Source organism: Balaenoptera ricei, chromosome 11 (genome assembly GCF_028023285.1).
Source record: "Balaenoptera ricei isolate mBalRic1 chromosome 11, mBalRic1.hap2, whole genome shotgun sequence".
In the NCBI taxonomy this organism is placed as follows: Eukaryota; Metazoa; Chordata; class Mammalia; order Artiodactyla; family Balaenopteridae; genus Balaenoptera; species Balaenoptera ricei.
Genome location: NC_082649.1, coordinates 29,527,483 through 29,551,433, shown reverse-complemented (window position 1 = coordinate 29,551,433; position 23,951 = coordinate 29,527,483). Strand labels below are relative to the sequence as shown.

The following is a 23,951-nucleotide window of genomic DNA, read 5'->3' as shown; positions in this document are numbered from 1 at the left end:
GCAGGCTTAATGACATAAGCGGCCATTTTGGAAAATCCCAGTGGCAGGGATGTGTAGGTGACCTCTAGTGTCCCAAAGTAGCCTCTGGCCAATAGTCAACAAAAAGCCAAGGTTCTCTTTCCCACAGCTGCAAGGAAATAAATTCTGCCCATAAACTGAATGAGTTGGAGGTGGATACTTCTCCAGTCGAGGCTCCAGATAAAGATGTAGACCAGCTAGCTCCTTCAGTCTTGTGAGACCCTGAGCAGAGGACCCAATTAAGCTGTGTCTGGACTCTTGACCCAGGGAAACTGTGAGAACGTAAATGCAGGTTGTCTTAAACCCTTAAGTTTGTGGCAGTTTTTTACACAGCCATAGAAAATATTCCAATGTCTTTCTCCTTTTTTAATTCTTTTATTGTTGTTTCAGTAGCATTCTGGAAGGGAGCTGAGCTGAATGTGTATGTAGTCAATGGGTTAGACAAACATGATATATAGTATGTGATCCAACACACTTTTAAAAGACCCTAATTTCAATTAAACAGGCAAATAAAAATTCTAGCTACTTGTTATGGACTGAATAGTGTCCCTGCAAAATTCATATGTCGAAGCTCTAACTGCCAATGTGATTATTTGGAGACAGGGTCAGTAGGGAAGTAATTAAAGTGAAATGAGCTGATAAGGGTGGGGCCCTAATCTGATAGGATTGGTGTCCTTATAAGAAGAGGAGGAGACACCAGAGAGCTCTATTTGCATGTGCATGGAGAAGAGGCCATGTGAGGACACAGACAAGACAGAAGAGCAGTCTCACTAGAAAACAAGCCCGATGGCAGCTTCAGCTTGGACTTCCTGGACTCCAGAACCATGAGAAGTTAAATTTCTGTTGTCTAAACCACTGGTCTGTGATGTTCTGTTATGGCAGTCTGAGCTGACTAATATAGTCCTACAGATAGCAGTAAATGTGGACTTGACTTACTTTTGTAATCACAGGCTGCTGAGACTTAGGACATCAAGGCTACTTGTAAAATAGTAGCTAGATGATGCCTGAGCTCCCTTGCAGACCAAGGAGTCTAGGATTCTAATTACAATTAAATTAGCAGTTCCAATCCTGCTAGGCTGACTTATATAACCCTCTTCTTATTGTAGTTCAACTTCCATAACTACTACCCTGGCATAGCCATTTGCCATCCACATTGCCCTGCTCACATCTCACCTCTCTGTGCCTTAGTTTCAGCAGCTGTAAAACAGGGATAATATTATTCCCCCTTCACAAGCTCATTGTGAAGATTACATGAGTTAATAGATGCAAAGCACTTAGAATAATGCCTGACACATAGTGAGCACTCTCTACATGTTGTTTCTTCTTTTATGACTTCTTACCACCACCATCATCATCATCATCATTGCAATTGTTATTGAAAGAAATCAACACTTGCTTTGAAAATGCCACAGCAGATTTTTAGGAGACTTTATGAGGCTGTAGAAATGGACTAGGAACCAAAAGTCCTAAAACCGCCCTTTACTGGCTTCACTTTGGGAAGTCACTTCACCTGTCCAAGCCTCTATTTCATCATCTCTGCACTAGGTCTGCCTGGACACCTCACGTCATTGGATGGGGGACCAGATGAAAGTGCCTTGTAAACTGAAAAAATACTGCATTATATATATATAAAATACTGCATTATACTTCCTAAGTAACGGCTATGAAGCTATCTGAAATGGACACTTCCATTTTGTTTCTGATTAACTTTCAAAGTTCAGTGACTGTACCTAAAAAACAAGCATAAAATCCAACTGGAAGTTTTTGGAGGAAAACGCCTTTTCTCTAGGAAATTTCACCAGTGACTTTTTTATAAGAAAGTGAACATGGTCCATCAATGTATCTAAAGTGATTTCATGACATTTCCTTACTCCAATTCAGATGATTAGAAATGTCACATGAATAATGCTATTTTATGAAAAAAGGAAACCATAGTTTGTGGCAGTGAGAGTCTAGTACAACTGACATAATTTCCGACAAAAACCTAATCTTCTGCATTTATGAAGCAATTCCTTTGAATCAAACCCCATGGAAGTAAATCTCTCCATTTAATTGAAGATAAAGATGGCTGTCATGAAACTGCTGTGAGTTCCTTATTATATTCTCAGGCTCCGAAATCAGAAAAATCCATTGAATATTGAACATCATTTCTTCACTGACATTTAGCTCTAATGTCAATTTGCTCCAAAAATTTTTTCTTGATTTTAGGGTTCCCGGCCTTATTCAGATGATGAAAACTGAGTTAGCATGATGTCGTTTGAGGACTCTCCAGTATAAGAAAGTACATATTTGCCTAAAAAAGGAAAAAGAGGATAAGAATTATTACTACTATGTTGGAATCAAGCATAAGACCAAAATGAAAATAAGCCTATGCAATTCCTTACAATTCTGGACAGTGTTAGGAAGAGGTTAGGGTGTACAGCATTTTATTAATGCCATAGAAGCTTACATTTGCCAGACATCTCTCATTTGAGAAGAGAAGCACCGTATTTTCAGACGTTGGGGAATGAGATTGGTTTGAGATCACTGAGTGTTACTGCTGGAAGGAAACTTAGTGCTCTCTTAGTTTTTCTTTTTACTGATGAGGAACAAAGGTCCAAAAAGGTAAAGAGATTTATTAAAAGCCCTCAGGCCGGTTGGTGGCAGTGATAACAGGACCCAAAGCTTCTGCATGAGCACATTGAGCATTTTGGGAGAGAAATATGCTTTTTCAAGTTCCGACACTTGAACTTTATCTGAAATTCAAAGAATTTTGATTGGACTCTAAAGTGAGTTGCCCATGATGGATTCACGTTCTTTCTTCCTACCCCTTAGAACCTTTGGTTTGCTGTAACTCACGTTCGTGTTGGAATGGGTTGAAAGTCTTTTCGAATCTGGGTTTGACAGATGAATCTGAAGAGTTTTGCTGCAAAAAAGAAAACCAAGTCATTTAGGCATTCAAAGTATTCTTTTAGGTGCCTGCTTTTTCATTCAAACTCCCTCAGAAGATTACAAACACTCATTTTTTCTTCTGCCAAATGTGCATTTACTTTAAAGCAAATGAGCCACCTACCCAGAAAACAAAATCTCATTTTTGTCACCTAATTTGAAAGTGAAACTGGAGAAGGGGTACAAATCCAGAAGATGCAAAGCCCTCACTGACCACTGCTGCCTTCTGAAAAGGGTCAACAATTTACATTAAAAACAGGGAGATAAACCACTGTCAGGCATCTTTACTTTTGGTTTCGGTGTATTTTACTTTTCAGTGTTTTTCTCTCTTTGGCCTTCCAGTGAGAAAAATTCTGACTTCCTGCTTTGTAGGGTGGGGAGTGTCCTGTCTTGCTTTACTAACTAAAGGTTTGACTTTAATGCAGTCACACATGCTGTAACTCCCTCCTTTTCTTAAGAGTAGAGAATGATTCATTAGTTTCACATTTTCTGGTTCAAGGGATTTTAGTTCTTCAAGACATAAAATCAAAATCACAGAATATTAGAACTTCTGCTTTGAGTAACTAGTCTAACACTTAATTTTTACATCTTGAGAACACTGAAACCAAAAGGTACTAAGTAACTTTCCTGAGGTCACACAGCCAATTGGTTACTGAGTCAGAAATACAGGGCAGGTCTGCCAGCTCCTGGGTCACAGCTTCCTAACTCACAGCCCTCTCCTATGAAATGCAGACCCAGGAAAATTATTTTATAAAAATGCCAGAGGCTAATTTCCTCACTGTTTTTTTTAATTTCAAAACGTTATATTATCCCTTGTTAAAAATCTCTAAATATCCATGTAGTTTTTCATGCACTTAAATCAGCTGATTTTTATCACACACAGAAATTTCTGCTTTAGAACCCTTTCTGAAAGGCCCTCCATGTCTTGCTAAAAGACAAAAGTCTGAGTTAACGTCAAAAATACAAAACCGAGAGGCAAGTACTTTTGTTCCTAACTATACTGTTCCTTACATGGATTGCACTTTTGTGGCGAAGAATGAAAACAAGAATGATTTGTTTCCATACAAACTTGTCAGTTTGTAGACTGAAGAGCTAAAATTGCAAGGGACAAAGTCAGGTACACCAGCATAAGAGAAAATTCATAAAGATCATTTTACATATTAGAAGTTAATGAAGACTTCCCCCTCTGATTTTCTGGAGAAGGAAAAGGGGTCTGCAGGAGATCTAGACAGGCAGGCAGAGCAAAGGACCCTACTGATTCTAGATATTGGGAGACAAGTCAGACTATAGCAAGCAACACTGTTGAAATGTATTTGCTCTCAAGAGCACCACAGACTCCCATGCCTGAGAATCCTTGAAGCTTTCCACACATTCGCATCCATTCATCCATTCACTCATTCACTCATTCATTCAACAGCTCTTTAATGAGTATTGACCATGTGCTGGACATTGTGCCAGATACCAGGAATATAACGTAACAGAAACTCAAGGGGTTTACACAAAAGTGGGCTTGCCGTTGAACTGCGTAAAAAAGTGCAAAACTGGAACTTCACGAATTGCCTCCACGGCTGCAGGAGATGATTACCTTTGATGCTTGGTTCCAAAAGCTTAAAGGAGACAACTTGTTGAGTAGCAGCTGTCGCAGCTATAGGGCAAAAAAGAAATAGTGAGGAACTACACATAGGCAATCATACAGAGGCAAATCAAGAACAAAACTGCAGAGTGTAATTGTTATTTAGTAGTAGTATTTCCCGGAAGCGTTTAATAGGCTATAAGCACGTGGATCTGATGAAAGGATTTGTTTTCTTTTATTTCTTTTCTTTACCTATAAACAAATCTAGAATGAAACAAAGAGCAACAGTACCAAAAACCATAATAATTCAGATTCTAGACATTAGTAACTGGCAATAATGGCTAAATTGAAGTTTATCTTTGAAGTGAAGAGTGTCCTCATCAAGTGAATGGTGCAAACAATGGAATTATTTAGTCCAATCAAGAAGGAGGCAAATTGATTCTTTGTAAACAGGGGTTTGGAGGCATGTGCAACAATTATGATAATTATAAAATATCCTTATCTTCTTATTAAAACAGAGGCTACATTTATTAGCTTATTGTCTTTACCTCTCTCTGCAGAATGGCTCAAAGCTTGGAAAAATAATGAAAGAAGGTTAAGTTTTTTTCTATTATCTTTTACTTACATTGGTCATCCTTCATTAGGAATTCTATTTAATGTTAGAGGCTATGTAATATTTACTATATAAAATTCTAGAAACATACAGATAGGCCTTTCAGCATATTCTAAGTGAATGAATAAATTAAGTAAAGGAGCAAAAAGGAATTCACCCCTAAGGAAAGTTTTTCTGCTGGTTAATTATGCCAAATCATAATTTAAAAGTAAAAACAAGTTTCCCCTTTTTTTCTACAATGTTCACATTATATGTTGTGGTTAGTTCTCTACAGCTCTAATATCAGCAATGAGTGTTTAGTTTCTTTGTCTCCTGATTGAACCTACATTTTGTGAAATTATAGAATTTTATTATGCAGGTACCCATGGTCTAACTTCTTATATATGAATAAAGGCCCTAGAACTGAAAGGGAGGGACTAGATGCCTGGGTTAAAGGAGAAAGAGAGAAATGAATAAACATACCTTACTATCCAAGAGCATTCCAAAACATAAGATGAAAAAGCCCTTAAAAAAAGGAATAAGGCACATGTATTATCTTTTCCTTTTCCAGTAAAGAAAGCATTTATATGTATTACTATTCTATTATATCCCCTAACATTGAAATTATTTCCTTGTCTGTCCCCCTGTTGACTGTGGGTCCTTGAAGGTAAGGATACTGTGTAAACGCCACGACGCCTGGATTAACACAAAGTACGCAAACATTTTTTTTTTTGGTTGAACATATAATTAAATTATTGCGTGAATAAAGTCTGAAACACATGTAGAGCATCATTTTCCCCTTTGTGTCATCCTAAACCCAAAACAACGAACTTCCATTTGCTTCTATGTCTTAGTCTTTCTTTAGGCATTAAACAAACGTTAACTAAGCGTCTATGATGTCAGCAGTCACTGAAGTCCAACCCCAAGGCCAAGTAGAGGAAGTTGACTATATCAGCATCCTTTCCATCAGGTCCATCCAGCCCTTGGGTAACCCTTGGCAGAGTCTTTCTTGGACCTTGAAATCCTCCTCCCAGGCAGAGGACCCTCAGTTGGTGCCTGTTCAGACAGCATGTCACCAAGGGCCCTGGACAGAAGTTCCCTAAACCTGTCACCATTGGGTGTGTGCTCTCTATGACTGCGCTCTGTGCCACCACCTAAATGTATCCTGGTTTGTTGCAGTAGGTGGAGAACCAACTGGATTCAGGAGATACTTACTGAGCACTTACTCTGTGCCAGGCACTGCACTAAGTGTTAAATGATCTCATTTAATCTTCACATTTACTCTAAGATACAGGTAATAATATTATCCCTGTGTACCAAACGAGAGAATTAAGGTATAGAGAATTTAAATAATTTGTTAGCAGTCACACAGTGGGATAGCATGACATATTGGAGCCCAGAGCTATTTAACTCCAGAGCTCAAACGTTTAACCCCCACTACCCTGAGTCATTGTCCAGAGGAGACCCAGCAAATATTTCTTGAACCAGGACTGAAGGCTCTCTTCCAGATTCACCAAAACCTAAGGATTGCTTTGCCCACCTACTCTCTGAACACTCTCTGATCGTGGCATGTAAAACCCATCCTTGGCAGCAGAGTTCGACAAACTTTTTCTGTAAAGAGCCAGAGAGTAAATATTTCAATGGTTTTGCAGGTCATCCAGCCTCTTACAACTGCTCAGTTCTGCCCATGTAAGGAAAACAGCCACAGACCCTAGGTAGACGAATGGGCATGGCTGTGTTCCAATAAAACTTTATTTACAAAGACAGTGCTGCCTACCATTGGCCAGGCCCTGCTTTCTGGCACATTAGGGACTTCCTTTGCACCATTCAGACTCAAAAAGCACTCTGGATTTATTTCCCTTTCCCTGTGTGCTTTAACAGACATCAGCACAAGACAAAGAGGACTGGGTCAACGGCAAGAGAGATTAGCGTTAGCTATGTGAACTCTAACGGATTTAAAACCCTGGAATGGGTTACTGAAGAAGCCTAATATTCTGCTTCAGTATGAGAATAACTGTTGGGAAGACTGGATCTTTTTTTTTTTTTAATTTTTTTCTATTCACTGTTGCCAGGCAATTTGGGTTATAATAGTCCTGCTAGAGGCAGGGAAATGAGATCGCCCCCAGTGTGGTCTTCCCATGCTCAGTTCTCTGCAATTATTCCAATTACCCGATGATGTATTAGGTGGTCCTTATCGCTCTCACCTGGGATGCATTGAGTGATGCGAAAATAACATGCCAGGCCAGATTCTGGCTGTCAACCATTGTTCCTATGCCAAATCCCCAGGTGAGCCCTAGCAGGGGGGTCAGAACGAGGAGGCTCCTGCCCATGCGGACGACAGTGGCCTTGCTGTCCTGAGTCAGCCTTTCTCCAACAGCGGGCCTCCAGAGCTTCGTGAGGACTAGCAGGACCACCACCAAATTCACAGCCACAATAGTCAGGGCAGGACCCGCAAAGGCCAAGAGAGGTTTGCTCCCATCGGACCAGTTAAGCCAACACACATCTTTCCTTTCATAGCCATTGCTGGGTTGTGTGACCGCAATGGTGATGATGGATATAATGAGAGGACACCCGTAGCCCAGGCAGAACCCAACAGCCACCAACAAAGGCGTGGCCATGTGATGGAACACGAGGATAACCCGATAAGCCAGCAGGAAGCCAAGCATAAGCATCCAAAAGAACAAGGAGAGGTAGAAAAAGTGTGTAAAGAACACTGCAGCTGTGCAGACTCCAGAAGGGTTTGCCGTGGTGTCCACGGTGGCAGCGACAATAAACCAGATGTCTGCGATCAGGAGGCACAGGGCTATGTTCACCATGCAAATGTGACGCGTGTGTGAGGTTTGGCTTTTGTTGACCTGCTTCCAAAACAGAGCTTCGATGGTCAGGCATAAGATGAGACTTCCGATGGAGACCCCCAGTCCCACAAAGGTGATCCATTTCACAACGGGAATGATGGCAGTGGGGACAGAGGGTGACATCAGCATGGAGAAGGAGGTCAGGTGAGTACAGCGGCACGTCACCGAGTCTGGAGTTTCATTCACTAGGTGGCAGCCATTATTGTTCCACTGCGAATGGTTGAAATCCCAAAACACACAATGAGGCTGGCTCAGATTTGATTCTATCTTGGAAAAAGTCAGGAAAATTTCATTGATGGAATAGTTTGGGATAACCATGGATATCACGGGCCCATTGACCTGAGCATTTCCATTTTTGGTAACAGGTAGAATGTTCCCCAGGGTCAAAGAGGTCATGCTGATGATAGTTTCTGGAAGGGGCTTCTGGAATTGGTCTGACCTAATTAATGCATGGCCTCTGATGGGAATGGAGGTATTTTCTGGGAACATTTCAGTCTGATAGTTGTAACCCAATTTGCTTTGATTCGAGGATGCTGGAATCCCTTTCCAGTTAATGAATTCTCGAGAAAATTCCAGAGGCAGAGCTGTCGAAGGGACCAGAACGCTGATGTTTTCCAGTGACGCTAGTAACTGGGATCCGGCATTCTTTTCTTTCTGAAGTAACACCGTCCAGTTGGTTACCGAGGCAGAATTAAGGACGTGGTCAGATATATTGATGACATTCTGAAATACAAGGGTAAAAGTCAGTTTGGATTTTGAGTACACAGGTCAGAGGACTACGGGTGGATAGTCATTAGTCTTAAGCTCAGGAAAATTGCCCAGAGAATTGGCTCAGTTGAGGACCACATTAAAACTCAGCAATGAAATTCAGCTCTGGTGCTCCACACGGTGGAAGCATTGGGTTAAGAAATGAGGGTCAGCAGAATCATGTCAGTTCCAGGGTGATCACCCCTGGGAATTCATACTCCGACTGGGGCTTCAGCCTAGAGGAGGAGAATCCTGCAATGGGTGCTGCAGAGTGTGCATTTTCTTCCTTCTGAGATGGCAAACGGGACTGCATGACTCCTCAGGCTGAGGGTCCAACAGTGAGACGTTACTTGTAATTGCTTTCCCATATCATGTTTTTTTTGCTAATATCAGAAGTTCTAAATTCATGTCATGAATGTTCAAGTTTTAATTCATTTGTATTTATGACTTTTCTTTAATAGAGGAGAATATAAAGCAAAAATCCTTAAACACTGGGCATGCAACAAGGAAGCATTGAATTGTTGTGGATTTTAAGGGTCAGTCTCAGTTTGAGATTCCTTTTCAAGGAATTCCCTGGCAATTCAGTGGTTAGGATTCTGCGCTTTCACTGCTGAGGGCCCAGGATCGATCCCTGGTTGGGGAACTAAGATCCCTCAAGCAGTAAGGCCAAACAAACAAACAAAAACAATAGCAACAACAAAAACCAGGTTCCTTTTCCAAACGTACCTGAAAGGCAGCGTTTTCTCACCCAGGACCCTCATTCACTCTTACGGGTCTGGTTCCCAGGCATCTGCTGCGGGCGTCTATCCCTCTGGCTGACTCTTACCCTAACTGAGCCCTCTGTGGCTTCTGGCCCGAATCCCATAGTGAGCTTCTCCTATTGCCCCAGCAACCTCTGCCTTCTTTTTGTTTGTGTTTGCTGCTCTGTTTTTGTCCTTCATGTTATTTTTAGCCTTTTTGTGTCATCTCGTTTTAGTTGGTCTCTTGTAAACAATGCATAGTCAGACTTTAAAAAAAAAAAACAAATCTGAGCATCTTTGATTCAGGGGGTTTAACTTATTCACACTTAATGTCATCTCTGATGTTATGTTCACCTTATACAGTTAAGCAGGATTGTGTGATTATGTAACAGTATACATTATATAACCCAATTTTGTAAAATATTATATGCTTTAACATATACAATGCACACATCCAAAGTGTTTGGAAGGATATTTATTTAACAAATATTTATTGAGTACCTGCTATGTGTCCCTTGTCAATTTTCTAGGCACTGAGGTGACACGTAAAATGTAAGCAGTGGCTATTCTAGGGTGACAAGATTACATATCACTTATTTTTCTTTTTGTTTATTTGCATATCTTAGAGTGAGCATGTCTCATTTGAGTAATTTTTTAAGTTAATTTTTAAATATCCAAACTAAATCATGAATTCCCCAGTCGAAAAAATGGAGTTCTTAAAATATACTAAATATGATATACTAAAGTCAGAGCTTATGGCCACGGGAAGGAACAACTGCCGACTCAATATTAAATACTAAAAAGTTGGCACCTGCGTCATTCAGCGTCATTCAGGGCAGAGGCTCACGCTTTCCCCTCAGCCAGATGCTGTCCAGGCAGTCTGCCTGGAGGCAGCGCCCTCTTACTTTGAACTCACATAATTGATCCCGGGGGTTGCTTGTACACTGCAGAGGAAGCAGTGAAGCTCACATCAAGACTGTTACATGGCTCTTTGGTCCTTTTCAGCAGCACCCCATCACCTGGGGCTTCTGCCATTCCTCCTGCAAGATTGAGCATTTAAAGTGAGCCATTCAAACTCAGGCAGACCTTACCTCCATTGTCGAAATGGACACATTGAAGTGTCTTTCTAGGGACAGGGACGAGATATTGCCCAGAATTGACACCACAGAAGCCAGATTCCCGGCTGTGGTTGATGGGTTTTCCTGAATGACCATTGACAGATTCTGCACCAAGGATGACACGGTTGCCTCAGTGGCGTTGCTGGCAATCACACTGAAATTCTAGGAATAGAAATGGTTATGTTCTGGAAAACAATGAAATGTTTGTGCTTCATCAGACTTAAATCAGATTTCATGGCCACGAATAACCAGCATTTGTATGGTGCATTATAACGTAGGATAATCATATAACAATGTTAACAACAATATAATGGCTGTCATTCAGTGCTTTTTATTTTCCATACAGCGTGCTAAACGTTTTACTGGGGATTCACTGATTTCATCTTTACAATACCCTTTAAAGGAGGTACCATGATTATTTTCATTTTATGATTAAGGAAACTGAAACTTGAAGAGATTCACTAAGAAGCAGTTTTATACAAATTGTTACCCTGATTATACAGAACCTGATGTTCAGTGAGATTCAGTGACTTTCCAAACAGTACCCAGCTAGGAAGTGGAAAGGTAGGGTCTACTTGGCACTAAATCCTATGTTATATCCATTATACTATGCTGAGAAATCCCTATAGAGGATTTAGAGGGACATACGTGGAGATTTTGCTACACTTGGTCACTGGATTTGGGGTTTTACTTCTTCCTTGAGGCTCCCATCTGCTTCCACGACACTGAGCTAATTTGGAAGGCAGCCAAGAGGGATATTCCCTTTGTTCAAAGCACATCAACCCAGGATCCCAGATCCCCCCTGTTTTCCTTTTTACTCTTCTCAGCTGACAGAGCTGTCTTCTGCCTAGGGCACCTGGGATCTGACTGTCCTCACACCCTGGGGTGACCCAGTCCCAGCTACGATTCGTGTCCAGAAACTGGGCCAAAGAAGGCAAGAACAAGGATAAACCTCAGAAGACATCTGCTCCAATCTTCCTCCCCAGTTTACAGATGAGAAAACTGAGGTCCAGAAAGAGAGCAGTAAAGCTTCCACAGCCCCTTGGTGAATATTGTGGGGTTCTCTGCTTCCAAAACAGGGTCTCTGGCTGGGACTGAAGTTCTGCTCACTATGAACTATTTGCAGGATAGTGTCTGTGAACTGGTCTTGGAGTTCCTCTTCCATGACTTGAGTTTTAACTCCTCACCATTTGCTTCCATCTTTCTATCTACTACATCTTAAGTACTTGAAACTTCCTAAGAGAGCATCATGTGGAGGTCATAGCACTGGGCTGGAAATCAAGTGACCATGTTTCTAGTTCAACACTACTGCTACCAGAGGGACCACTAGTCCCTTAGTCTCCCCTTTTCTGATCTATAGAAGGAAGTTGGTGAGGCGCATGGCCCTGGAGAGCCATTGAAGTTCTATCATTCTATATGGCTGACTCACTCCCTGCCCCGGTTTCTGACAAATGTACTAAGGTTATAGCTTCTGACTTATACCTTCACTTGGATCTTTGATTCCCAGGCTTTCTGAGGCCAGCTTAGTTGCTGTTCTGCCATCTTCAGCTCTCTTCAGCATTGATTCACACCTCTGCAGCACCCTCCCCCCAAAACCATCCAACCTGACGTTTCTGAGGTTCTCGGCTGCTACCTAGACTCACTACTCACACCTACACTCCCTGGGTTTCCCAGGGTCTGATGTCACTGACTTCTGACCAAAGAGACAAATTGATACATTTTACCTTCCACCCAGTCATACTCACTGGGAGACACCCACTGTGAAACTCAAAACCAGGGCAAATCTGCAAGGTGGAAATGCTTTTTTTACCTTCTTCAGTTCTTCCAGCTCAGAGAGCACACACGTCTCCCTGAGGACATGCCACCCAGAGGGCTGGCACCTGGCCGTGATGCTTCCGGAGTAGCCGCTGCTACAGGGAAGAGTATACTTATCATTCTTAGACCCAAATCCAAAGACTATGCTGTTACACTGGGCTGGAAAAGAAGGGAAACAAAGAAGAAAAATGTCTCTGAATATTTTGACACTCTCTATAAACCATAAAGCAGTGCTTTTTAAGTCACGTTTTCAGACAAAACCCAGGCAAAATTCAGGAGTAGGAGAAGTTTGTCTTTGATGCCCAGCTTCACCCCATCAGCCCCTTTTCCTCTTTCCTGATGTCCTACCCTCCCCAAGGCTGGCCTCCTTTCCCTCCAGGTGTCTGATCTATGCCAACAATCTGAATTTAATGGGCTATCAAATAGTTAAGTATTCAGTGAAAATAAGACAAGGTGTGATCCCTCCAAGGAAATATTTTCACTCTTTAAGGGAATGCTAGAAAACCAGAAAATCTTCAAGACACTATGGGACAAAGCATGATAGTGTTAAAAGATAGGCAGTTGCCATTTGGGGGTGACATGTCCTACTTTGTACCCCTTTAAAGGCTTCTCACATCGTGATCAACCACTAGTTCCTCTTGCAGCTGGCCTTTCATAATATATTCTTACCATGTTGGGACTGGGATAGAGGAAGCCTTGAAAGGAAGAACCACAAGGGCTATGATTTTTGTTTCTTTTCCCCACTGCTGTGTCTTAAGTGCCTAATCACTTTGGACACTTAGTAAATATTTGTTGAATAAATGTTGAAAGTGGCACAAATCTTGGTAAGAGAGTTTTAAAGCTGAATGTAAAGAATTTTTTAAACATCTGAAGAAAAGAAGTAGGGTGTGTGTGTCTATGTATATCTGTGTGTGTTTGTGTGTCTGGGTGTATGTGAATGACCTGGAAAAAATGCTTTCTTTCCTGGGTCCCTTGGATTATGATTTAGGAATTTCATCAGCCCCAGGGCTCTTCCAGCATGTATACCAGGAAACTATTGCTGAATCATTTCCATCAGCGCCTGCAGTGAATCAGTCTTGTGTGACGTTTACACTAAGAATTGGAGGTCAGCTCACCCATGAGCAACAGTCTGAAATAGTGAGCTGAAATTGAGTTTCATCCTGGTTGGGAGGGGAAACAGCTGCTTGTTTCTACTAAAAGTCAGTCTTAGAACAATTCTGTTTCGGGAACATCTCCAATATATAATACAATCTACTAATTAGGCTCCCCTAATCTACTTGCCTACAGAGGATGGGAATCCAGTGTTACCTTTTCCGAACACTCTGAAAGAGTTGTCTTCTAGTGGAAACAGCTGATGCAGGCCTGTCTTAGCCTTCTTCGCCGCCTGCTCAATGCCTGACAGCAGTTCAGATGTGTTGCTGGAACCAACAACTTCATACCCAGCAATGATGCTTCCATTTCTACGATGATGACGTGGAAAGAAAAATGAGATTCATTCATTCAGTCACTCGAGGTTTATTCTGTGTGGGAATGGCATTGGGTCTGTGGGAATAGATCAAACAGATTTGGTCTTTGCCTTCTTGGAGCTTACATGCCAGTGGAGAAGGCAAGGCAAGTTAAGAAACAAATAACCACTATATATATATATATATATATAATCATAATTATAAATATATATATATAAAATTCCAAATTTTGTTAAGTGTTATGAGAGACAAGTTCAGGGATAGAGTTACAGATGTAGAAAACAAACTTATGGTTACCAGAGGGTAAGGTGGGGGGAGGGATAAATTGGGAGATTGGGATGGACAAATACACACTACTATATATAAAATAGATAAAAATAAGGACCTACTGTACAGCACAGGGAACTCTTCTTAATACTTTGTAATGGCCTATATGGGGAAAGAATCTAAAAAAGGGTGGATATATGTATATGTATAACTGATTCACTTTGCTGTACACCTGAAACTAAGACAACATTGTAAATCAACAATACACCAATAAAACTTTTAAAATAAAATAAAGTTTTCTTCATATAGATCTTAAAAAAAAAAAGAATATCAAGTAGACGTGAGGCCCACTTTAAATAAGACTGGTCAGGAAAGGCTTCTCTGTGCAGAGTGTCTTTGAAGCTGGGACCTGAAGGATGAAAAGAAACAGCCAGTGATGCAAAGAGAATTGGTACAGCATGGCCAGCACCTGAGAAGGGCTGGAGGCAAGAAAATGCCTGTGAGTCTGACAAACTTCAAGGCTAACGTGACTAAAATTCAATGAGCAGGTGAGAGATGGATAGGAGATGACCCTCGAGAGGTATCCAGGAGCCAGATGGAATAGGGCCTTTGAGTCTGAATTTCATCTTTTATTAAAAGGTTTTATTCTTTTTGAAAAGGCATGGCATGATCAGGTTTATAATTTAAGATCATCACTCTGGCTGCTGTGTAGAAAATAGGTGAAGGGAGGAAGCAGAGAAGCAGGAAAACTAGTTAGGAAGGAGAGGGCGGTGCCCTGAACTGATTGAGTAGCAGTGTGTGTGGGGAGAAGTGAACTGGTCAGTTTCACGTTGTATTTGAAGATAGAGCCAGAAGACTTGCTAACGGAGCAGATTTTGGGTGTGGGAGAAAGAAACCAGGCAAGAATGACCCCAAAGAATTGAAAAACAAATTGTAGTATATTCATACAATGGACTATTACTGGGCAATAAAAAGGAAGGAATCACTGATACTCAAAAAGCCAAGGATGAGTCTCAAAGGCCTTAGGCTCAGTGAAAGAAGCCAGGCACACAAAAAAACTATATCCTAGATGATTCCATTTAGGTAAAGTTCTAGCATAAGCAAAACCAACCTATGGTGATAGAAATAAGATCAGTGGTTATTTCTGGTAGGGAGGTAGGAATGTGCATGGAGATTGGCTGGAAAGGGGCACAAGGGAACTTTGGGGAGAATGGAAATGGTCTGTCTTGATAGGAGGTGGCGGGTATTAGTATTTGTCAAAGCTAATAAAGCTGTACAATTAAGTTTTGAGCATATCACTGTATGTAAATTATACCTCAATAATTAAGTATAATTTATTGTAAAATAAATCAAGACAGGATAACTCTAAGATTTGGGTCTGTGCAACTAGAAGAACAGCATCTCTGGAAATGAGATGGGGAAGACAGTGGGAGAAGGAGATGAAAGCTTATGACGGGGGGGAGTTGCAGGACTCCCATTTTGGACATGTTACATTTGACATGCCTACTAGAAAATCACCTGGAGATGTTAATAGGCATTGAATATTGGAGTCCAGAGTATAAGGGAGAGACTGAGGTCAAGTAATAAATTTAGAACCCATCTGTATACAGACGGTATTTGAAGTTATGAAAGCAAGTGAGATAACATGGATTAATTTAATCCTGCAACTCCATGAGGGTTAGGGTTAGGGTTATTCTCATTTTATAGATAAGAGAACTGAGTCCTAAAGAAGTTGGGTCAGGTCATTAATTATTAATTGATGGATATGAACCTCTGGCTCTCTAAAGCTCAAATTCTTAATCACTACATTGAACTAACATTGAACTACATTGAACTCACAATAAATAAACCCAAATACCCTTTTATGCTGTGATGATCACAATGTGTTTTCATTGATATGGCCCTTCTATAGTGTTTGAAAAGTATTTTTCTATTATTTCATTTTATGTAATGAGGTTAAATTAAATTCCACAGGTATTAACAGTCCTGTTTGACAGATAAATAAATTGAGACTGTGAGAGACTAAGATTTACTTTAGATCATGTATGTAAAGAGTAAAACCAAAATAGTTGTATTTTATAGACTTATCTACTTTTACTGTGATTTTGTCTACAAATTATTGGAGACAGTTTGTAAGATATATATATATATATATATATATATATATATATATATATATATATATATATGATGGAATATAAATTAGAAATAGAAATAGAAAACCAGGGCCAAGGAAAAGAAACATGTGAATATTGAATACAAAACTGTTGACTGAGTTTCAATGCTGTCTATGAATTCAATGACGGCAAAGTCAAAAACAGAAGTTAGATTAATTCTATAGACCTTGATATAAGAAAAAAGAAGCAGTGTTTTTCCTAGCACTGAATTTTAAAGAATATTATACATGTGAGCCTTTTTATGGGTACATGAGAGGGCTTAAAGGATACTGTCCAGGACAGTATGTTTATAGCAAAAGTTACTGAAAATTTCCTATAGCTATTCTTTAGCTGTGAAAAAAGTATATAAGAAGTTAAGTTCTCTGACCTCTAAGTCACTTCCTCAAGCAGACTATAAATAGCTGGTAATCAATACACACACAGGTAACTAACCAAATAACTTTTGAACTAAAGTATAAACAAAAGGCTAATTTACTAAATATCTCTTTATTTGCTGTAGACAATGACTACTGGACTTTGAACTGTGGTACATGCATGATATCTACACAAAAATATAATATTTTACCCAAGGAGCCCCTTCTGGCCCCCAGTTATACAACATCACACCCTCTGTGTTTATGGAAGGGGAAAACCCATCCCTCCACAACCCACAACCCTTGTCACCCCCACTCGCCCCTTCCCATGCATGCACACCACGTCCTCCTGCTTCCTTCCAAGCCATGCGGGTTTCCAATTCTAGTTTCTGATCCATAGCTTCGAGAATGCCATTTAATATTTATATTCGCAAAGGCATTTAAATGAGAATATAGGCTTTCCTCTTAAGATTTTTTAAAGCACCACAGACTTTTATCCAATTTTAGTAAGAATCCTACTTCAAAGAGCAGTTGACTTATTTTCTGTCAAGGTCACTTGGAAACAGCATGAGGCATCTTGCAGGACGGGTGAATGATTCCAGGGATGCCCTTCTAAGACCATTGTATTACTTACCGAAACTGGGTGACTTGAACTGACTCAAAACCTTGGATACTTTTGTACGCTTCTTTCAGCTTTACAAAGAGAGCAAAGAGCAATATGTTGATCTTTGTCCCACACAAGAGAGACATTTGAGCAAAAAATGGTCGCAGACAATAAATAACCAACGGAAGCACCAAGAAAAGGAAAGAGATATGGCGAGAGGTAGTTGCATGTTATAGAAATACATTTAAAATGATAGCAGAGAATGTACACACACACGCCTGTGCACACACATATAATTTAATTTTGAGGTTGCTAATAAAGAATGTAGAACCAACTGCTTAGACTAGAGGTTGGGTCGGGTGCCAGATAATATAATAAATTCACCCAAAATCTATTTTCTCCTTCCCCTAAATAAGCCATTGATTTCAATAGATGCTTAAACTGAATCTACCTGCGAAGTGTTTGTGCATGTCTTCAGTTAGAACCACATCTGAACCACCATCCTAGGTAGAGGTAGTTTTATGTGACTTCATTATGTAGTCCAAAATTTTGGTCAGTAACTCTCTTTAGCCTCTAACAAGAGAGGCTTCTTTAAGGAAAAAATCCCAAATGTTAACAATTGAGCTTAGATCATGAAAACTTTCTTTTGACAAATAAAAATCAGAAAATAATCAAGAAGGCTTGATTCACTTATCTTGTTATGAGAATAAGGTGTAACTTTGTGGCTGAAGACTTGCAAAGAATGAAGATAATGGGACCTTTTATTCTCAAAATAGTGACATTATCTGCAGCCACAGATTCAATATCAGACCTGAGAATAAAGATCCTTAGTACTTAAAAAAAAAAAAAGAAAAGAAAAAAGAAAATAATCAAGATGGCTTGGTTTAATATTACCCTAACAAATGAGCAAAACTAAACACTAAAGAAATGGGAAGAAGTCAACTGCTTAACGCTCCTTGAAAGAAAATGTTCAAAGGACATCACTTGTGGGCAGAGTGATTAACTGCTATGTAATAACTCATTGAAAATGAATAATTAAGAATATGTGTTAAATAAATATGTTGAATTGCAAACATCTGAACTTATGTTTAGCCAACGATTTCTTTTGTAATAAGTAGAAGGTGCTTACTTGAATTTCAATTCCAGTGGTGTATTTGGAGTATAGAGCAGAAGATGAATCCAAAAGGTCTTTTGTAAATCTTTCATTAATTTTGAAAGTACCCCAAACCTCTATGGAAAATAAAAAGAAATTTACAGAGATAAAAATTACTCACTTGATATATTATAGCTTAAAATTACAGAAGTCTAATTCAGCCCATCTATTTGACAGTGGTACTCCAACTCCTTTTTTTCTTCTTTCTTTTTGTCAATTTCTTTTTATGATGAATGTTCACCTAAAGTAATATAGGAAGCATCCATAAAACTGGAATTTTCTTTTGTGGATTTGGAACATAATGGGAAAGTGAGATAATCAAGATGACCTTATAAGCAGGTAAATGAGTAGCCACTCACATGTGGTTATAAAAGGCAGTCACTTATCCCAGTCTAGGCCCTGAGCTTAAACGTTGTCCCTATTTAAAAATTAAAAAAAAAAAAAAAAATCACTACTTGCTAACTGCAACTTACCCCTTGCTTACCCATCACTGGTGCTTTTCTCCTCTGGGACAGGTTATTCCCCATCTCTGGATGGACAAATCCTGTGTATCTTTCATTCAGGACTTCGTTAAATGCGCCTCTTTAGCAAGACCTTCCCTGGGCCCCAGATGAAAAGAGTCTTCTTCTCCTTTAAATTCTTACAGTACTTTATCCATACCTCCCTTCCAGCCTCTTCACCTACACATCTATCTGTGAACACACCTCATGCATGTACGTCCCCACTCTACTTTAGGAAGCTCCTTGTCAGTGTAATCCCTGTCTGATCCATCTTTGTATCCCCCAAAGATGGATCAGACTTAGACCACTTTTCAAAGTGTAGGCTTTCATCAAAGTTTGTTGAAGAGATCACATTGTCTTCTTTCATGTGTTAACAGCCTGGCCTCCTCAAGTAGCTTGCTAATTGATTGACAGCAAGAGAAATGCCTCATGGTGACCTCCCAGAATTTGCCCCAGATCTGGGTATAAAGATGGTGCTTAATAAATACGTGTTACTTGGGACGGGAAGGATTAGGAGTCTGGGATTAGCAGATGCAAACTATTATATATAGGATGGATAATCAACAGGTCCCACTGCATAGCACAAGGAACTGTATTCAATATCCTTTGATAACCCATAATGGAAAAGAATATGCAAAAGTATATATATATAGATAGATAGATAGATGTATATAAAACTGAGTCACTTTGCTGTACAGCAGAAATTAAACACAACATTGTAAATCAACTATACTTCAATAAAATTTTTAAAATAAATAAATAAGTGTTACCTTAACCTGAACTGCTGTGGTTCTGGGAAAGGGACCCAGGGAGACCCAGGAAAGCTGGGCTATTTCAGGTCCTCCTTCACTCTTTGCTCCGCTCTACCAAAAGCTGGAGCTTCAAGATAACTGGACTCATCTTTGGGGACATTTCTTAAAAGTCCTTCAAGCTGTTGGAGCCCACATCATCCGGCTCACCCCATCATCCCCTGAACATCAACCTAAGTCAGCAGTAGCTCCCCCAGCATCCACTGGCTCCTAAACTAGACTTTCAACTTTTGTTTAGTTTTGGCAATTCCTTCAACACACATATTTGTTGGCAATTTACAGAATTTCTTTCAATATAATCACTAGGTAACCCTCCCTGCTTGTGCACTACTACATTTTTATTTTCTGGAAATTGATGTCGGCCAAAGAAGTCAAAAGAAGGTGGGAAAAGCAATCTACAGATTCAATGCAATCCCTATCAAACTACCACTGGCATTTTTCACAGAACTAGAACAAAAACTTTCACAATTTGTATGGAAACACAAAAGACCCCGAATAGCCAAAGCAATCTTGAGAACGAAAAATGGAGCTGGGGGAATCAGGCTCCCTGACTTCAGACTATATTACAAAGCTACAGTAATCAAGACAGTTTGGTACTGGCACAAAAACAGAAATATAGATCAATGGAACAGGATAGAAAGCCCAGAGATAAACCCACGCACATATGGTCACCTTATCTTTGATAAAGGAGGCAAGCATATACAGTGGAGAAAAGACAGCCTCTTCAATAAGTGGTGCTGGGAAAATTGGACAGATACATGTAAAAGTATGAAATTAGAACACTCCCTGACACCATGCACAAAAATAAACTCAAAATGGATTAAAGACCTAAGTGTAAGACCAGACACTATCAAACTCTTAGAGGAAAACATAGGCAGAACATTCTATGACATACATCACAGCAAGATTCTTTTTGACCCAGCTCCCAGAGAAATGGAAATAAGAACACAAATAAACAAATGGGACCTAATGAAACTTAAAAGCTTTTGCACAGCAAAGGAAACCATAAACAAGACCAAAAGACAACCATCAGAATGGGAGAAAATATTTGCAAATGAAGCAACTGACAAAGGATTAATCTCCAAGATTTACAAGCAGCTCATGCAGCTCAATAACAAAAAAACGAACAACCCAATCCAAAAATGGGCAGAAGACCTAAATAGACATTTCTCCAAAGAAGATATACAGATGGCCAACAGACACATGAAAGAATGCTCAACATCATTAATCATTAGAGAAATGCAAATCAAAACTACAATGAGATATCATCTCACACCAGTCAGAATGGCCATCATCAAAAAATCTAGAAACAATAAATGCTGGAGAGGGTGTGGAGGAAAGGGAACTCTCTTGCACTGTTGGTGGGAATGTAAATTGATACAGCCACTATGGAGAACAGTATGGAGGTTCCTTAAAAAACTACAAATAGAACTACCATACGATCCAGCAATCCCACTACTGGGCATATACCCTGAGAAAACCATAGGTCAAAAAGAGTCATGTACCAAAATGTTCATTGCAGCTCTATTTACAATAGCCAGGACATGGAAGCAACCTAAATGTCCATCGACAGATGAATGGATAAAGAAGATGTGGCACATATATACAATGGAATATTACTCAGCCATAAAAAGAAATGAAATGGAGGTATTTGTAATGAGGTGGATGGAGTTAGAGTCTGTCATACAGAGTGAAGTAAGTCAGAAAGAGAAAAAGAAATACAGTATGCTAACACATATATACGGAATCTAAGGGAAAAAAAAGCCATGAAGAACCTAGTGGCAAGACGGGAATAAAGACACAGACCTACTAGAGAATGGACTTGAGGATATGGGGAGGGGGTGGGGTGAGATGTGACAGGGTGAGAGAGTGTCATGGACATATATACACTACCAAATGTAAAATAGATAGCTAGTGGGAAGCAGCCGCATAGCACAGGGAGATCAGCTCGGTGCTTTGTGACCACCTAGAGGGGTGGGATGGGGAGGGTGGGAGGGAGGGAGATGCAAGAGGGAAGAGATATGGGAACATATTGTATATGTATAACTGATTCACTTTGTTATAAAGCAGAAGCTAACACACCATTGTAAGGCAATTATACTTCAATAAAGATGTTTAAAAAAAAAAAAAAAAAAAAAAAAGAAGGTGGGAAGAAAAACGTTATTTACTCAAGCTGTTCCCCTACTTGGAATTTCAGGGAATCTCCCTAAATCTCAGAAGAATCGTAGAACTGTCGAGGTGAGCTGGATGTACCCCCAGGCTGAGCTGGTGCCCAACATCAGCTTGCATTTCTGAATTTTCTGCACTTACGAAGCTCTCGCTGTGTCCAGCCAAGCCTAGCAGGGTACGTCATCACTGCCCTTCCAACTCCCTGTAAACACTGGCCCTTCTCTGGGAGGCAAAGAGAAACACTGGGGCACAGACCCAGTGGTCCTTCCCTCTCTGTCACATGTGGAGGTGGGAGGGGCCCCAGCTCCCCTCTTGGTATCCTTACACACTTACTTGTTCTCTCACAGAAATGGACACTCTGGGTGAGGTTGTTGAGATGACAATCACAGCTCTGGAGAGATCCCTCCGTGTGAAGGTAGCATTTCTGGGGATCAAGGCACGAGGGGGGAAACCAGGAGTAGCCGTCGTCGCAGGCACAGCGCAGGACCCCGTTCTGGATGCCACAGTCTGCACAAAAAACAGAGCTTGGTCTCACGGGACCTGGTTAATAAATTGGCTATGGCTGAGTTCTCATCTTTGGTTCTGATATAGAATCTGAACAAAAAGCTAGAGATATTTCTTTCCAAAAGCTATAAAGGATGAAAACAAGATGGAAACAAATATGTTTAAGGTTAAGGAAACGTCCCACTCAATTGATACTGAGGTTGGATCAGAAACCCAGCCAACATAAAAATCAAATGTCTGGGGCTAGCATCCAAAAAAAGGATGTGTGCCCAGTAGGTACCACTTAAATGGAGAAAGAAGCAGAAGAGGATATGTCAACCTGAGAGTTATTTAAAGGGTTCTAGATGGTATTTGTCCACTGTCTTATTGGATGCTCCCATCCACCTAGCAGCACTCCCCCAAAGTCCCTGTTAGCAATATGGCAAAGGCAGAGAGACCTTTTTGTTGAGAGTCATGACGAAAAATTTTATTAACCAATCCTGTATGCTTGTGTTGGACCTAAAACTCCCACTAAAAAACCTTTCCTTTCCAATAGACAAAAAACAAAAACAAAAAAACAAAAAAAGGGGCAAAGTCACCAGATACTGTTGTGAAAATATGCCCAATGGTGTGCTGTAAATGGTTCTCAAATGTGATCATGCATCAGAATCTTCTGGGAGGGGTCTCATCCCAAAGTTTATGATTCAGTAAGTCTGGAATGGAGCCAGGAATCTGCATTTCTTTTAAGTTCCCTGAGGCTGCTGCTACTATCGGTCTGGGTACCACACTCTGAGGACTCTTGCTTTAGATAAATCATTTAACTTCTCCTAACCCCATTGTGGTGGTCATTAGTGCTGTTGGCCAGATATTTTTTACAAGCATTTATTCTTTTCAGCTACGGATATTGGGCGGATGATTGATTCCCCAGCATAACCTAACCTCTCCCGACTCACACACCACCTTCCCCATCTCCACTCCCAGTTACCAGAGACTGACTCACACGTGGTGGCCTTTGCTCTGATAATCTTCACCGGCCCAGGTAAAAAAAGAGGGTAAGCCTCCAAAAGCTTCAGAAAGTTCTTCACGTCTCTTTTCTCCTTGGAATCTCGATAGGCCACCTGAAGCAGCAGCTCGTATTCCTGGAATGGACCTAGAGAGAAAGAGAGACTGTCAAAGCCTTCTTTTCTCAGGCTGGGAGGGAGATACTGCAGAGCAAGTGACCTCGGAGCAATTGTCAGATTCAGCCTGAGGGTCATGGACATGGCTTGGTCACTTCATCCAGACATGGACTAAAAATGAGCATCCCGAGCAAAGCATCAGACCGTCCACAGGTGCCTAAGACACCTCTCTCCTCTGACTTCTGCCAGGCCAGCTGCTCTGTGCTCTCTGACTCACCCCAGCATCGCCCTCCTGACTTTACATACTTCTCAGGTCACATCCAGAGTCAAGTTTCAAGGTCAAGACTGAAGGGAGAAGAGGTGAGAAAGTCCTGGTCACTCTCCCTTCCTCCTCCCCCAGCTCTGGTCTCCTGGACGTTATCTCTGATATAAAACCCCCAGTCTCCTCTTTCCTCTCCAAAGAGCC

General features: G+C 40.5%; 1 protein-coding gene across 2 annotated transcripts in view; it reads right to left on the bottom strand.

Moving 5' to 3' along the window:
- Positions 1 to 396: 396 nt before the first annotated feature.
- The window catches only part of ADGRF1 (adhesion G protein-coupled receptor F1), a 38,217-nt gene continuing 14,662 nt past the window's right edge, over positions 397 to 23,951 (bottom strand). For both annotated transcript variants that reach the window (XM_059938545.1, XM_059938544.1), the window contains 12 exons: positions 23,368 to 23,517; positions 22,218 to 22,391; positions 18,383 to 18,483; positions 17,284 to 17,342; positions 13,695 to 13,846; positions 12,382 to 12,545; positions 10,545 to 10,733; positions 7,316 to 8,689; positions 5,595 to 5,636; positions 4,532 to 4,591; positions 2,857 to 2,923; positions 397 to 2,311 (listed from right to left, as the gene is read on the bottom strand). In XM_059938545.1, the coding sequence (XP_059794528.1) occupies positions 2,238 to 2,311; positions 2,857 to 2,923; positions 4,532 to 4,591; positions 5,595 to 5,636; positions 7,316 to 8,689; positions 10,545 to 10,733; positions 12,382 to 12,545; positions 13,695 to 13,846; positions 17,284 to 17,342; positions 18,383 to 18,483; positions 22,218 to 22,391; positions 23,368 to 23,517 (2,606 nt within the window). In that variant the 3' untranslated portion in view covers positions 397 to 2,237. The remainder of the gene's footprint in view (positions 2,312 to 2,856; positions 2,924 to 4,531; positions 4,592 to 5,594; positions 5,637 to 7,315; positions 8,690 to 10,544; positions 10,734 to 12,381; positions 12,546 to 13,694; positions 13,847 to 17,283; positions 17,343 to 18,382; positions 18,484 to 22,217; positions 22,392 to 23,367; positions 23,518 to 23,951) is intronic.